This window comes from Erpetoichthys calabaricus, chromosome 7 (assembly GCF_900747795.2).
Source record: "Erpetoichthys calabaricus chromosome 7, fErpCal1.3, whole genome shotgun sequence".
NCBI classification, from domain to species: domain Eukaryota; kingdom Metazoa; phylum Chordata; class Cladistia; order Polypteriformes; family Polypteridae; genus Erpetoichthys; species Erpetoichthys calabaricus.
In genome coordinates, this window is record NC_041400.2 from 191,716,688 (window position 1) to 191,732,905 (window position 16,218).

At 40.5% G+C, this 16,218-nt stretch overlaps 1 protein-coding gene across 1 annotated transcript in view; it reads right to left on the reverse strand.

Moving 5' to 3' along the window:
- Positions 1-354: 354 nt before the first annotated feature.
- The window catches only part of LOC114654975 (coiled-coil domain-containing protein 171-like), a 510,202-nt gene continuing 494,338 nt past the window's right edge, over positions 355-16,218 (reverse strand). The window contains exon 25 of the mRNA XM_028805855.2: positions 355-671. Coding sequence (XP_028661688.1) covers positions 474-671 — 198 coding nt within the window. The 3' untranslated portion in view covers positions 355-473. The remainder of the gene's footprint in view (positions 672-16,218) is intronic.

Genomic DNA, 16,218 nt, shown 5'->3' on the forward strand with positions numbered 1-16,218 from the left:
ATGAAATGACAGGAATCATTGGCATACATTTCAAATAGCCGGCGCGATCCTATTAAAGTGCCGCATTCCCGCTTTAAAACAGACAAGTATGAAACTACTTTGATAGATAGAGACTAAAATGGCTTATTGATTTTTTTTTTTTTCGTTAAAAGTCTGTGGGAAAAAATTACCTTAAATGTGTCACTTTTTCAGCAATTTGGAATGCATAATAAGTAGAAAACATAAATAAATGTTTTAGGAGACCACAATGCACTTGCAGACGCCAGTTTACTGTTTTTTTTTTTTTTTTTTTTTTAAGAAATATAAAATATATACAAGAACCAAATAAATTAAAGATACGAAAAACTGGCACAGCAGCCATCGGGAATTACATCTTTACACCAAAATAAAAAGTCGCTTTAAAAAGGGAAAGTATAAAAAAAAAAAATAAAAAAAGTAAAACAAAGCTCTTAAGGTAAGGAAAAAGTCCACCGTTAGAGACGCTTGGTTCCTCTGGATGCACTTAAGGAAGAGGAGAAGGAGCTCTTCGAGAAGCGGGCTCTGCTGTTTCCGGATGTTTCTCGAAGCAAAGCAAACGTGCAGTCGGGTTCGGCATTCAGCACCGCAAAGTCTTGTTCGGGGGGCAGTTTGTCTGAATGCAGGGTCAAGTGAGAAGGAACAGCATTGTGCACCTGTCCAGGAGAAAGGGAAGAAGAAAACAAAAAGGTTAGAATAAATGAAGCTTCACATGCCATGTCTAATTATAAACATGAGAACAAGAAAATAAATAAATAAATAAATACCTCAAGTATGGTGTTTTGTTGTGTTATAGTCCTTGGGTGACCCCATTCCTTTCTTTATTAGGGAGATCTTAACAAAATGGCAGCCAAACCCTGCCATATATTCTGTTCCTTAGGGTTAGGGTTAGGGATATGGCAGGGTTTGGAGGCCATTTTGTTAAGATCTCCCTAATAAAGAAGGGAATGGGGTCACCCAAGGACCCAAACACAACAAAACACACCATACTTGAGGTATGTTTATTATTTGGGGGTATTATCAGGTATGGAGGTACCTACTGAATCAGTTATATTCTGTTCCTTAGGTTTAGGTGTAGGGTTAGGGGTTTGGCAGCCATTTTGTTAAGGTCTCCCTAATAAAGAAGGGAATGGGGTCACCCAAGGACCCTAACACAACAAAACACCATACTTGAGGTATTTTTTTATTTTTATTATTTGGGAGATTGTCAGGTATGGAGGCACCTACTGAATCAGTTATATTCTATTCCTTAGGGCTAGGGTTAGGGATATGGCAGGGTTTGGTCACCCAAGGACCCAAACACAACAAAACACACCATACTTGAGGTATTGAATCAGTTATCCCTAACCCTGGCGTTCAGATTGAGGTCATTTGTGACCTGCCGGTTTCTAATTTGGCGTTGGATCAGGTTCGGCCACAACCCCACGTTACACAAGTGACTGGGCTCATGGGTTTGTTGGATGTCCTTGTTCCGTACCATTTCTATTTGGATTTTAACACTTTGATTTCGATTTTGAATAACATGTTTCCCAAATGCAACTTTCCTTAAACTTTTTAGGCCTGAGGGCAGTCCCTTTTGGTGATGGGCAGGTGACCCAGCCTCTTGGGGAACCACCCACAAAACAGAAGAAGACATATAGACACTAAATGACCAACAATATTAACATAAACAAAAGGAATCAAAAATGATTAAAGAAAAAAGATATAAGAACAGGATATGAACCTCAGCCACAACCTCTTATCTGATAAATGGACTGGATAAAATATTTATATTATTAGACACTAATAATAAAAAAATACTATCAACCTGTATGTTATGGGGGGGGGGGGGACCCACAAATAACTCTTTACATTTATATAGTACTATCATTATTATTATTATAATGTGCATGTTTTTGGACAGTGGGAGCAAACCACAGCACCCATACAGATACAAGAAGAATGTACAAACATCAGATAGAGAGGAGCCGGGACGCGATCCATGGTCTCCTTACTGCAAGGCAGCACCACCGCCACTGTGCCACTCTTGTAAATTATATCCATAGATTTATTGCATTATTATCATCATCATCATTATCATTAATAAAATAATGTTGTTATTGGTAATGTTATGATCATTATGTACATATTCTGATGCACCTGGACACACTATCTTTTATTCCTGATGGGAAAGGCAAGTGAATTTTAATGAAGGGATGAGGAGAAGGGGGAATGTTGTTATGTCCAAACTAAAGTCGAAACTCAAAATCAGTCCCATCTTTCACCAAAACTCGTTATACAAAAGTCATGATCTGAAAATATAATCATAGAGCTGTTATTTATAGTTAATAAATGAAGGTAAGCACACACCCAACAACTTACTTTTTGCAATCCATAATCTCGGATAACCAGAAGATGAGTACTGCTGACCTTTATAGTGTTGTCACTGTGACGATACAGGATACAGGAAAGAATCTATGAAATGGCAGTGCCCATGAAAAACAAAATAGTTTGGGGTGAAAAAAAAATCCCCCAAATATTTTCATGCCCTTTAAAACGAGTACAGAACTGAAAATAAAACATCAGAAATATACTCAGGGACTCAAACAACCTGTAATTGTTTGTAAACGGTTCAAAATAAAGGATTGAAAAACGCGGAAAAAATGTAAAACAGAAACAGTTCATAACATCAGTGATGCTAACATGAGGCCAGTTGGGTGTTTTGGGTCTTTTAACATGAGGCATCCCTCCTCCCTTGGTGTACATACATACAGTTAGGTCCATAAATATTTGGACAGAGACAACTTTTTTCTAATTTTGGTTCTGTACATTACTACAATGAATTTTAAATGAAACAACTCAGATGCAGTTGAAGTGCAGGCCTTTCTGTCTGAAGTTTAGTCTTCAACAAGTGAAATGCCTGCTCAGTTGGGTTAAGATCAGGTGACTGACTTGGCCATTCAAGAATTTTCCACTTCTTTAATAAACTCCTGGGTTGCTTTGGCTGTATGTTTTGAGTCATTGTCCATCTGTATCATGAATCAATGTGACTGCTGTATTTAGCTGGATTTGAGCAGACAGTATGTCTCTGAACACCTCAGAATTCATTCAGCTGCTTCTGTCCTGTGTCACATCATCAATAAACACGAGTGTCCCAGTGCCACTGGCAGCCATCACACTGCCTCCCTCCACCGTGTTTTACAGATGATGTGCTATACTTTGGATAATGAGCTGTTCCACGCCTTCTCCATACTTTTTTCTTGCCATCATTCTGGTAGAGGTTGATCTTGGTTTCCTCTGTCCAAAGAATGTTTTTCCAGAACTGTGTTGGCTTTTTTAGATGTTCTTTAGCAAAGTCCAATCTAGCCTTTCTATCCTTGAGGCTTATGAGTGGCTTGCACCTTGCAGTGCACCCTCTGGATTTACTTTCATGCAGTCTTCTCTTTATGATAGACTTGGATATCGATACGCCTGCCTACCCCCTGGAGATTGTTGTTCACTTGGTTGGCTGTTGTGAAGGGGTTTCTGTTCACCATGGAAATGATTCTGCGATCATCCACCACTGTTGTCTTCCGTGGACGTCCAGGTCTTTTTGCGTTGCTGAGTTCACCAGTGCTTGCTGTCTTTCTCAGGATGTACCAAACTGTAGATTTTGCCACTCATAATATTGGAGCAATTTCTCCGATGGGTTTTTTCTGTTTTCGCAGATTAAGGATGGCTTCTTTCACCTGCATGGAGAGCTCCTTTGACCGCATGTTGTCTGTTCACAGCAAAATCTTCCACATGCAAGCACCTCAAATCAACTCCAGGCCTTTTATCTGCTTAATTGATAAGGACATAACGACGGACTTGCCCACACCTGCCCATGAAATAGCCTTTGAGTCAATTGTCCAATTACTTTTGAGCCCCTGAAATGAAGGGATTGTGTTAACAAAATGCTTTAGTTGCCTCACATTTTTATGCAATCGTTTTGTTCACCCCACTGAATTAAAGCTGAAAGTCTTCACTTCAACTGCATCTGAGTTGTTTCATTTCAAATTCATTGTGGTAATGTACAGAACCAAAATTAGAAAAAAGTTGTCTCTGTCCAAATATTTATGGACCTAACTGTATGAGCGAGAGACCCAAAATTGCAAAACTTGGAGGAAAAAAAAAATAAACGCTTTATTATAAAACTTTTCTAAACAATTCCTCGTTCGTCACCTTCACATTCCTATCCTTGAGATCCAATCCACTTGTCTCAGCACTTCTTCCATTCCTGGTAACATTTTCTGCACTTGTCTCCTGTTATCACGTCTGTAGCCTCCTGCATTTTTACCTTCTCGTATATGAAGTATAGGGAAATAATTGTAATTGTCCAAAAATTTGATTGAGGTTTTGATGAAATCTCGACGTTTGAGACCTCCCTGAGTCCGAAAATACCACTTTTTTGGAATTATGTCTGTCAAAGTTATTGTCTGTTTTACCTGCATTTTTATCACTCTTTAATTTAATTTAATATTGTTTTTTGTATCAGTATGCTGCTGCTGGAGTATGTGAATTTCCCCTTGGGATTAATAAAGTATCTATCTATCTGTGTGTGTGTGTATAAACATGATAACTTGAGTACGCTTTCACTTAGGTCAACCAAATTATGCCTACAAGTATTAGGTACAAAATGTGGATCAACTTTTGAGCTATTTCTGCTATCCGGAAGTGGTACTTTACCTTTTATTCATGCAGCTGCAGAGTCCGATTTATTCAACTTTACTTTTATAATAATTGTTCAATATATTATTAATTTGATTGTTGTTGATGGTTCTTTAATGTACATAATATAAAAATATAACCATTGTCTTGCGGTTTACTCCTCAAATATCTGTCCCCATATCTGAGTATATGAGAAAGTCAAGGGGAGACCACTCCAGATTTTTTTCCAAGAAATTCTTCCACAGTAGCTAAAACTTCTTCATTTCAGTCTCAATTTTAATTTTGGTAACAAACAAAAAATATAGTGGTGCCTTGTACTTCGAATGATTCTGGCATTGAATGTTCCAAATTTTTTAAATTCGAGAGGAATTTGGTCCAGAGTTCGAACGATGCTTCTATGTTTGAACTGTGCGTTCAGTGAAAAAAAATGCAGCAACTGAGTGGAAACGTCGTCTTTTGTACGCCCGAAAGTCTCTTGCGTTACGCTCGTGTGTTTTCAGTGCTTTTTTCAGTTTATTTTTGGTGTGTTTGGTTGTATATACAGTCATATGAAAAAGTTTGGGATCTCCTCTTAATTCTTTGGATTTTCGTTTCTCATTGGCTGAGCTTTCAAAGTAGCAACTTCCTTTTAATATCTGACATGCCTTATGGACACTGTAGGATTTCAGCGGTGACATTAAGTTTATTGGATTAACAGAAAATATGCAATATGCATCATAACAAAATTAGACAGGTGCATAAACGTTGGCACCCCAACAGAGATATGACATCAATACTTAGTTGAGCAAATCTAACAGCCTCTGGACGCTGTCCTCCTATAGCCTCTGATGAATGTCTGATTCTGGATGGAGGTATTTCTGACCATTCTTCATACAAAATCTCTCCAGTTCAGTTCAATTTGATGGACAGCCTGCTTCAAATCATCCCATAGATTGTCGACGATATTCAAGTCAGGGGACTGTGACGGCCATTCCAGAACATTGTACTTCTCCCTCTGCATGAATGCCTTTGTAGATTCTGAACTGTGTTTTGGGTCATTGTCTTGTTGGAATATCCAACCCCTGAGTAACTTCAACTTTGTGACTGATGCTTGAACATTATCCTGAAGAATTTGTTGATATTGGGTTGAATTCATCCGACCCTCGACTTTAACAAGGGCCCCAGTCCCTGAACTAGCCACACAGCCCCACAGCATGATGGAACCTCCACCAAATTTGAAAGTAGGTAGCAGGTGTTTTTCTTGGAATGCGGTGTTCTTCTTCCGCCATGCAAAGCGTTTTTTGTTTTGACCAAATAACTCAATTTTTGTCTCATCGGTCCAAAGCACTTTGTTCCAAAATGAATCTGGCTTGTCTAAATGAGCATTGGCATACAACAAGCGACTGTTTGTGGCGTGAGTGCAGAAAGGGCTTCTTTCTCATCACCCTGTCATACAGATGTTTGAATTGTAGAACGATGTACAGATACACCATCTGCAGCAAGATGTTCTTCCAGGTCTTTGGAGGTGATCTGTGGGTTGTCTGTCACCATTCTCACAATCCTGCACATATTCCGCTCCTGTATTTTTCTTGGCCTGCCAGACCTGCTGGGTTTAACAGCAACTGTGCCTGTGGCCTTCCATTTCCTGATTCCGTTCCTTACAGTTGAAACTGACAGTTTAAACCTCTGAGATGGCTTTTTGTAGCCTTCCCCTAAACCAGGAGACTCAACAATCTTTGTTTTCAGAACTTTGGAGAGTTGTTTTGAGGATCCCATGCTGTCACTCTTCAGAGGAGAGTCAAAAGGAAGGAAGCACAACTTGTAATTGAGCACCTTAAATACCTTTATTTCTCATGATGGACACACCTGTCTATGAAGTTCAAGGCTTAATGAGCTCATCCAACCAATTTGGTGTTACAACCAATCAGCATTGAGCAGTGATAGGCATTCAAATCAGCACAATGACAAGGGGACCCACATTTGTGCACAGCCAGTTTTTCACATTTGATTTAATTTCATACAACTAAATACTGCTTCACTAAAAATCTTTGTTCAGAAAACACCGCAGTACTCAGATGTTCCTAGGAAATGAAAGACATACCACTGTTATCTTTTTTGTTGAAAGGAGAGTCAATTATTATGCAGGCTCAGAGGGGGTCTCAAACTTTTTCACATGACTGTATGACCTCTGTCTATTAACCATGGCATCCAAGAAGAGCGTGGAAGCAACAAAGTTTAAGAGGAAGGTTGCAGTATTGACGATTGAGGTGAAAAAGGAACTTATCGTGAAACATGGAGGTACAGTAAATGCAATTTTCATTTTATTATACACTATTCACATATTTATTGTTTTCTTGATTTAATTTATAAATCCTGTGGGGCAGCCCTGTTGGGTTCTGTGTGGGCATCCTAACCCAGGGATGCTGCCATCTAGTTTATCGGGGGAGCATTTAGTCCTGAAAGTTTGTTTTCCCCCCGTCCTTCCAGCCGGGTATTATTTCTTGTCCCATATATATACACACACACACACACACACACAGTGGACCCTTGACTTACGAACTCAATTCGTTCGCGAGGGCTGGTTGTAACTCAAGTTGGTTGTAAGTCAAGACTATTTTTCCCATAAGAAATAATGGAAATACCCATAATGCGTTCCGAACCGCCCACAGCAACACTTACTTAACCTTTTCATAATAAAAAGGGTTGTATAATGTGCATAATTTACCAAAACACCAACAATTTTTCTAATGTACTAACTAAAAAGTTATAAAAATTGCCTAGCCTACCAGAAACAACAATTTCATACTGTACTTACCATTTAATTTGACATCTTTGGGCTGCAGGAAGGGAGGAGGAGGAGAATGAAATGGAAGGTGGTTATTGTTTGGAAGGAGCCTCCTTATACAAATCTTTTCTTTGTAAAATTGTCGAGATGGTGGATTTCGACATGCTGTACATATTAGCAAGATCGGTCACACGAATACCACTTTCATATTTCCGCACAATTTCCTTCTTCATTTCGATTATGATCGCTTTCTTTACCTTCGTTACCTTCTCTTCCTTCCTTAGCAATTATCAAAATAAATTATATAAATCACTGCACTGACCGAAATTACGTCCACAAACACATGTATCTGGGCTCCGACTGACGCTTACGAATGCTCTCAGCTGTTTGTTTACAATCGCGCAAGCGGATACACGTGACCGCATTCGGGTCGTAACACAAGATGTTGGTCGTAAATCAAGTTGTTCGCATGTCAGGCCGGTCGTATATCAAGGGTCGACTGTATATATATATAAATAAAATCCAACATCTGTCTGTCTGTCTGCTTTACACGTGAAAACTACTTAACGGATTTAGGTCAGGCTTTTTTCTAGAAGTAGTTTGAACATTTCAGTTGATTCTGCGACTTCTCCCATCGCGCTAAGTATTATAGTTCATTTGTGGCAGCGATTTATTTGTGTGAATGCGAGAGAGAGAGAGTGAGAGTGAGGCTGCGGGCCAAGGGGAGGGGGAAGTGGGCGGAGCCCTCCTCACTCACGCGTCAGCCTCCGTTTGAGTCAGTTTTCTGTGGCATTGGCGATAGGGTTTTAATTTCTCCCTTTCCTCTAATTGCGACGGACATGCCCTTTCAATTCAAGCGATTACAGTTCCTGGTGAAGCTTTGCTTTGCAATGTCAATTAACAAGGTCCAGGGACAGACCATCGAGTTGGCCGGGGTTGATCACCAGGCTTCTTGTATGATCAGCTTTATGTCGCTTTCACCTGGGTTATGTCCCAAAGAAACCGATATATATTTGCCCGACAGCAAAACCAAAAATATTGTATAGAAAGAGGCCCTCGGATACAAAAGCTATAAATATAAATTCTTCTCAATACAAATTACATTTAAAAAAATTTTTTTTTATTGATTTTTAAAGTTTCACTACTATGTGGGCGGAGCTGCTGGGGACAGCTAGTAACTGATAAAAATGATTAATATGCAAAATAAAATCCAACAAAACGATAAAACACCCTGGACACAGTCCAGCTTCACAGATGTAGATGAGATGATGGGTGGCGTAGCTATGATCTGAAATCCCCTGTGGACGACCTCCTGAAAATAATGGAAAGTTTGAATCTACGGTGATGACGATGTGAGGATTTTATATAAATTGGGCTCACTCCCCAAACAAAGACGCTTTTCAACCCGTAAGAAATCACATAAACAAATAGGCACAAGAGGACAACATATGGTGTTTCCGTATGTGGGACCCCTGTCCTTTCTAAAGCCAATGACCATTTATTATGATGAAACGTATTGGGCACCCTCTAGTGAAGTCGTCACGAGAATAAGGTTAGGATTGTTGCATCGCACAACACCAATGGAGGGATGAAGAAGTTATCAGATCAACAGGAAATGCTGGGCCGACAAAATTCTCTCGTGTTGTCGATTCTTGTTTTGTATTGAAGGCCATTAACTCTTTACTGATATCTGCTACCACTGTTATGTCTACCAGTACCTTAAAACATTTAGAGTGAACTTATTAGATGGGTCGACTATGCCCCCTTGTCTTTTTTTTTTTTTTTTTTTTGCCTGACAGCTTCATTTGCTCAATAAAAGTTTCATTGTGCCATTCACCAAGTTGGATTCAACAGGAACTTTTAAAACACTGTCAAAAATGAAGCGCTTATTCTATTCAATTATGTATTAGGATTTCTTTTTTGAGGTAACGTGTGCTCTTAATGTGGTTTTATCGATTGATCCAGTGCAGGAGATGTCTGAGGCAGCTAATTATTGTCTGGTATTAATGCCCAGATTGAGCCTTTCCCTCTGATACACGCTTGCGGACATTCATAACAAAGAAGGCTGCACACTTTGAAATACCATCATTCAATCTGTTAAAGTGATAACAATGAAAAGGAATGAAGTAGCATGCAGAAGCTGACGGCCGGATGTAGCTCTGAAAGGATGACCAGGCATGCCAAAGCCAATGATTACAGAAATAATTATTCCCTGTCTGAATGCTCATCTTTTGTTTTCCCAAAGCCCCAAAAGACAAAAATTAGGCCTTTTCTATTTGAGCAGTTGAGGCACACCATTGCTATCCACCTCCGTTTGCACCATGAAAGAGCGGGTGTACCAGGGGCCGAAATCCATACAAGGCATTTTTACACGTGGTTGTGCGGTGGTGGCGCTTCTGCCTCACAGTAAGGACACCAGTGGTTTGCGTCCCAGGGCCCCTCGGCGTGGAGTTTGCCTGTTCTCCCCCTTGTCTTTGTGAGTTTTCTCCAGATGCTCTGCCTTCCTCCCACAGTCCAAAGACATGCAGGTTAGGTGCACTGGCAATCGTAAACTGGCCTGTGTGTGTGTTTGCCCTGTGATGGACTGGCACCCTGTCCTGGGTTAGTTCCTGCCTTGAGCCCTATGCCATCTGGGATAGGCTCCAGCAGACCCCCAGGATCCTGTTCAGGGCTAAGCAGTTTAGAAAATGACTGGCTGGCTTTCTTACAATATATGGAGGCAACGTTTTGCCCCGGTGGACGGCTTGGGGAAGGATTCATAAGTTCAAAAATGACTGCCAAGCACAAAGGAGGACTGAGACGCATGTCCACTGCTGATAACAAAATCGAACAAGTCTGTACCACAACTCTAACGAACCGATGAGGATTTACTGTCATTTTTTTTGTATGGTTTCCAGTCAGAAAACTCGTTTTTTATATTAGTTTTTTTTTTTCTTAAAAAAATTATTTTGCAACTCCATTTCGTATTATTTTGCGCGCTGCTGTTTCGTGCACTTGCCGTCAGGGTTCCCAGGGTGATCGTTCCCAGAGGGCACTGGGATAGCACCATGTGTGATGCTATCAAAGCAACCATTTTAAAGGTCGGCGCACACAATCCCTAAATATCCGAGTATTGTGATTACGGCATGTTTTTGACGTCATACTTTTAGAATGATTATTTACAGTGGGGCAAAAAAGTATTTAGTCAGCCACCAATTGTGCAAGTTCTCCCACTTAAAAAGATGAGAGAGGCCTGTAATTTTCATCATAGGTACACCTCAACTATGAGAGACAAAATGAGAAAAAAAAATCCAGAAAATCACATTGTCTGATTTTTAAAGAATTTATTTGCAAATTATGGTGGAAAAAAGTATTTGGTCAATAACAAAAGTTCATCTCAATACTTTGTTACATACCCTTTGTTGGCAATGACAGAGGTCAAACGTTTTCTGTAAGTCTTCACAAGGTTTTCACACACTGTTGCTGGTATTTTGGCCCATTCCTCCATGCAGATCTCCTCTAGAGCAGTGATGTTTTGGGGCTGTCGCTGGACAACACGGACTTTCAACTCCCTCCAAAGATTTTCTATGGGGTTGAGATCTGGAGACTGGCTAGGCCACTCCAGGACCTTGAAATGCTTCTTACGAAGCCATTCCGTTACCTGGGTGGTGTGTTTGGGATCATTGTCATGCTGAAAGACCCATCCACGTTTCATCTTCAATGCCCTTGCTGATGGAAGGAGGTTTTCACTCAAAATCTGACGACACATGGCCCCATTCATTCTTTCCTTTACACGGATCAGTCGTCCTGGTCCCTTTGCAGAAAAACAGCCCCAAAGCATGATGTTTCCACCCCCATGCTTTACAGTAGGTATGGTGTTCTTTGGATGCAACTCAGCATTCTTTCTCCTCCAAACATGACGAGTAGAGTTTTTACCAAAAAGTTCTATTTTGGTTTCATCTGACCATATGACATTCTCCCAATCCTCTTCTGGATCATCCAAATGCTCTCTAGCAAACTTCAGACGGGCCTACACATGTACTGGCTTAAGCAGGGGGACACGTCTGGCACTGCAGGATTTGAGTCCCTGGCGGCGTAGTGTGTTACTGATGGTAGCCTTTGTTACTTTGGTCCCAGCTCTCTGCAGATCATTCACTAGGTCCTCCCCCTGTGTGGTTCTGGGATTTTTGCTCACCGTTCTTGTGATCATTTTGACCCCACGGGGTGAGATCTTGCGTGGAGCCCCAGATCGAGGGAGATTATCAGTGGTCTTGTATGTCTTCCATTTTCTAATAATTGCTCCCACAGTTGATTTCTTCACACCAAGCTGCTTACCTATTGCAGATTCAGTCTTCCCAGCCTGGTGCAGGTCTACAATTTTGTTTCTGGTGTCTTTTGACAGCTCTTTGGTCTTGGCCATAGTGGAGTTTGGAGTGTGACTGTTTGAGGTTGTGGACAGGTGTCTTTTATATTGATAATGAGTTCAAACAGGTGCCATTAATACAGGTAACGAGTGGAGGACAGAGGAGCCTCTTACAGAAGAAGTTACAGGTCTGTGAGAGCCAGAAATCTTGCTTGTTTGTAGGTGACCAAATACTTATTTTCCACCATAATTTGCAAATAAATTCTTTAAAAATCAGACTGTGATTTTCTGGATTTTTTTTTCTCATTTTGTCTCTCATAGTTGAGGTATACCTATGATGAAAATTACAGGCCTCTCTCATCTTTTTAAATGGGAGAACTTGCACAATTGGTGGCTGACTAAATACTTTTTTGCCCCACTGTATGTATTACGGGTTTTTTGAGATACGGAACCTAATTCTGATGCTCATTTCTTTGTGTCACTTTCGTTTTGATGCTTTTCTTTCAAGTGCCACCATTTTGTCGATTCCATCACTATGATGTGTCCTGCGGTTGCTGGGTGGGGTGTTTACTGAGTTTGTGACCCTGACATTATGATGCTGTCTTCCACTTCCCTCGGAAGTCGGACATTGGAGCTGGGCATTGACGTCACAACTGAGTTGACCGCGTAAATGCAAAAAAACTTTTGAAAAAACCAATATGGACACGTCCAGGAAAACCTTTATTGTGCTGAGCTCCATTGGAATAAATGTCAGTTGATAACAGCGCGGTATTTGGTGCAACATGTCCACGCATAGACGTTGCACAGCACTGTGCGGATGACTGATTTAATAAGACACACATTGACAGGAGTGATAATAAACAGTATAATAATAGAGGCCTTCATTAAAATTCACAGTGTGTTGCCACCTTTTTTTAATTTATTTTATTTATATAATTTCTTTTACATGAGAGACCTGGCCAGGGTAGAAGCCGTACAAACTCACAACATGTTAAAATACAACATATGCAATGTAACATACGACATATATTCAATGTAAACAGATACACTGCACAATCAGTTTGGATTGACGTCATAATCTGATGTCAGAGAAACTCGGACTTGGCAGACCAGCACTGAGTTTATTATAATATAATTCTTTGCATTTATATAGCGCTTTTCTCACTACTCAAAGCACTCAGCAACTGCAGGTTAAGGGCCTTGCTCAAGGGCCCAACAGAGCAGAGTCCCTTTTGGCATTTACGGGATTCGAACCGGCAACTTTCCGATTGCCAGTGCAGATCCCTAGCCTCAGAGCCATCACTCAGTAGGAAATCTGACTTGTGGAGGAGTTCCAGTTGAAAAATTCTGGATATGAACTCTGAAATTCCGACTTCCCATTTCAAATGGAACGCAGCGTTAGGGTGAGGGTTTAACACTAGAACCCCTAAAAGCCTGCAAAAATCATTAAGTGTACAAAATTGTATTCAGATTTTTGAATCATCAAAGTAGCCTGCACCTTTTGCAAAAATAACAGCCAAACTGTGGTAACCCTTTGGATTCAAAATGCCAGTTACTCTGTGCCAGTCACCAACTCTGCTTCCAGCAAAATAACCCCAGACCATCACACTTCATCCTCCATGTTTGACCGTTGGGGACACACACTGAGCCATCCTTTCACCAACTCGACAGTGTACAAACACCCTGTGTGATGAACCGAAGATTTCAATTTTGGATTCATCGACTTTCTTCCAGTCTGCAGTAGTCCAGAGCTGGAATTTCAAGGCCCTGTTTTGTCCTTTAAGGAATGGCTTTCTTCCTGCCACTCACCCTGTCAGACCTGCAGCACTAAGTCTCCTCTTCACAGTAGACACTGACAGTTGACTTTTTCAGCCCACACTGTTAAGCTGTGCTTGTGATCACACAAGATGGTGACCCTCAGAAACTTGTCTTCTGATTGGCTTGGGTCTTTGGCTCTGCCAGATCTCTTTCTATCAGAGTATCCAATTGCCTTTCGATTGTGTAGGACACCACTGGACTCACTGACACGTTGATATTTTTTTTTTGCTATTTCTTGAAATAAAAGGCCTACACTTTTGTGGGTAATAATGCTCAGTCTCATTTCATTTGTTAATTGTCATTTTCTTGCCACTGTCACTGGAATATTGTCCAAGTAGGACATCAGAGGATGTAGTAACACAGTCTATTCAAATTCTGCTTCAAGATACACAGAGGATTTTGAAGTAATCAACACAACTTGGGACACCTGTGTAAATTGTTTGCTTCAACTTTCAAGGCTTCATTTCCTTGAATTGCTGCAGACATCTGTAGGTTGTAACCTATTAGTTGTTCCCTGAGGAAAGCCCATTTGCAGTATTCTGAAATTTCCTTTTTTTCCATTTTTGCCAACCTAAACTTTAAATTTAAACCTCTGACAGTTTACTACTTACTTTTTCACCGTTTTAGGTCATTTATCCCGAAGGTTGCCAGTTCGAATCCCCGTCACTGCTAAATGAGATCCTACTCTGCTGGGCCCTTCAGCAAGACCCTTAACCTTTAATTGCTTCAGGGGTGTTGTACAATGGCTGACCCTGCGCTCTGACCCCAAGGGGTATTGGAAAACTAACAAATTCCTAATACAAGAAATTGTGTAAGGCGAAATAAAGAACAAAAAAACCCCCAAAAAACTATGGAGTAAGATTGCTTTCAAAAATAACTTGTAATAATTTAAGTCAAATTTACATTTCGCACGTGTCAATTACGCTTGCGCTTCTGAAAATTACGAGTACAACTAAAATAATTAAGTTGGTCCAACTTGATGTAACTCTGATCAGGTAGAAAATGTGGAAACTATTTATTTTTTTATTTCCCCAAATAAAGGGCCCATTTTAGTGAAGCACATTAATATCTTTTAATGCTGCAGAATATTTTGACTGGCTGTTAACATTAGACAGACAGACAGACAGACAGACAGACAGACAGACAGACAGACAGACTGACTGACTGACTGACTGACTTTATTTATCCCAAGGGGAAATAAATAATTGTTATGGACAAGTTGTGTGAATAAGAAACTGTCTGGAAGCGAAAAACCGTGAAACGGCCACGTTCTGCCATATATGTCTGTGGAATTTATGGCAGACTCGCATGTGAAGTAAATAGAGGGTCCAATGGCGCACCCCTGTGTTGGATTTCCATCACAGCCGGGGCTGATTCCCCACGGACGTTCACTAAATGCTGCTGGGGAAAACTCCGGTCCCCGAGACCTCCAGTTAGATCACAAACACACAACACCGAGGTGACATTTCAACCGCCGACCCGTATTATGTGGAGTAGGATCGTGGTCAAAAACAACTCCATCTTTCCACCTTTGTGGCACATGCGTAGTAACAAAACTTGATTGTTTCTTCATCGATAGAGAAGGCCTCGTGCGTCCAGTGACATATTTTTGACAGTTTGTTCACACTTGAGAATCGGCAAGCGTAATTTTCAGAAGGGCAAGCGTAATTAACAAATGTGAAATGTAAATTTGACTTACGTTATTTTCAACCGCGATCTTACTCCATAACAAATTGCAAAAACTGAGGTGTTGTAAAACGTTTGACACGTAGTAACATCATCGAGCTCAGATGAAGATGCCATTATAGGCCCAAATCGGTAAGGGTGCTGCAGAGGTGGGTGGCTGTCCTTCCATCTCCACACAGGTACTCTGGAGTTCAGGCAGGGAGACAACCGAGAAAGCGTCATTGAGGCAAGTTTTGTCGGAAGCGTAAGAGATTTGCTTTTTATGACCTTCTGTATTGCATGTTTTAACAAAACTAGGGTGGTCAATTTAGTCACATAGGTACTGCCAAGGATTAGCCCAGCTCTTAACTTTATTTTAATTTTCAGTGGTATTAAAGAGCCCACATTTCAGCTTGCGTGTTAAATTCGACGAATCATTTATTTTAAGACGTTCACCCCATAACCCTTGTATGGGTTAGAAATGCTTTACTCCTTACATTCTGGCATTTCCAATAAAACCTTCCTCCCATGGTCTTGGATCAGCACTTCTAAAACGCTGCTTCAATCTCAATTTAATTGATGGATAGCGCACTAATAATCCCTCTGCCAAATAATAACCTTTATTTTTCGACTGGCACAGATCCCAGTTTTGCATTGATTACTTATTCATTTCCCAATCAGCGTCCTATTTTGAAAATGTAATGTCTCTTTTTGAGCACACGGCAGACGGATTCACGCAGCATGCACAAGGACAGGGTTCTTCTGTGACGTTCTAACATCTGCCTGCTGGCAAAACTGCTTTTTTTTTTTTTTTTTTGCATTTAATTTATTTCCATTAATTTAATTTCAATGGCAGTGCTTGAAACGGTGTCATTAGTGTAATGAAAATCAAGGTTCTTTGGTTCTTTATAAGTATTTGTGAATAAACTGAACATTCCCTGCCTAT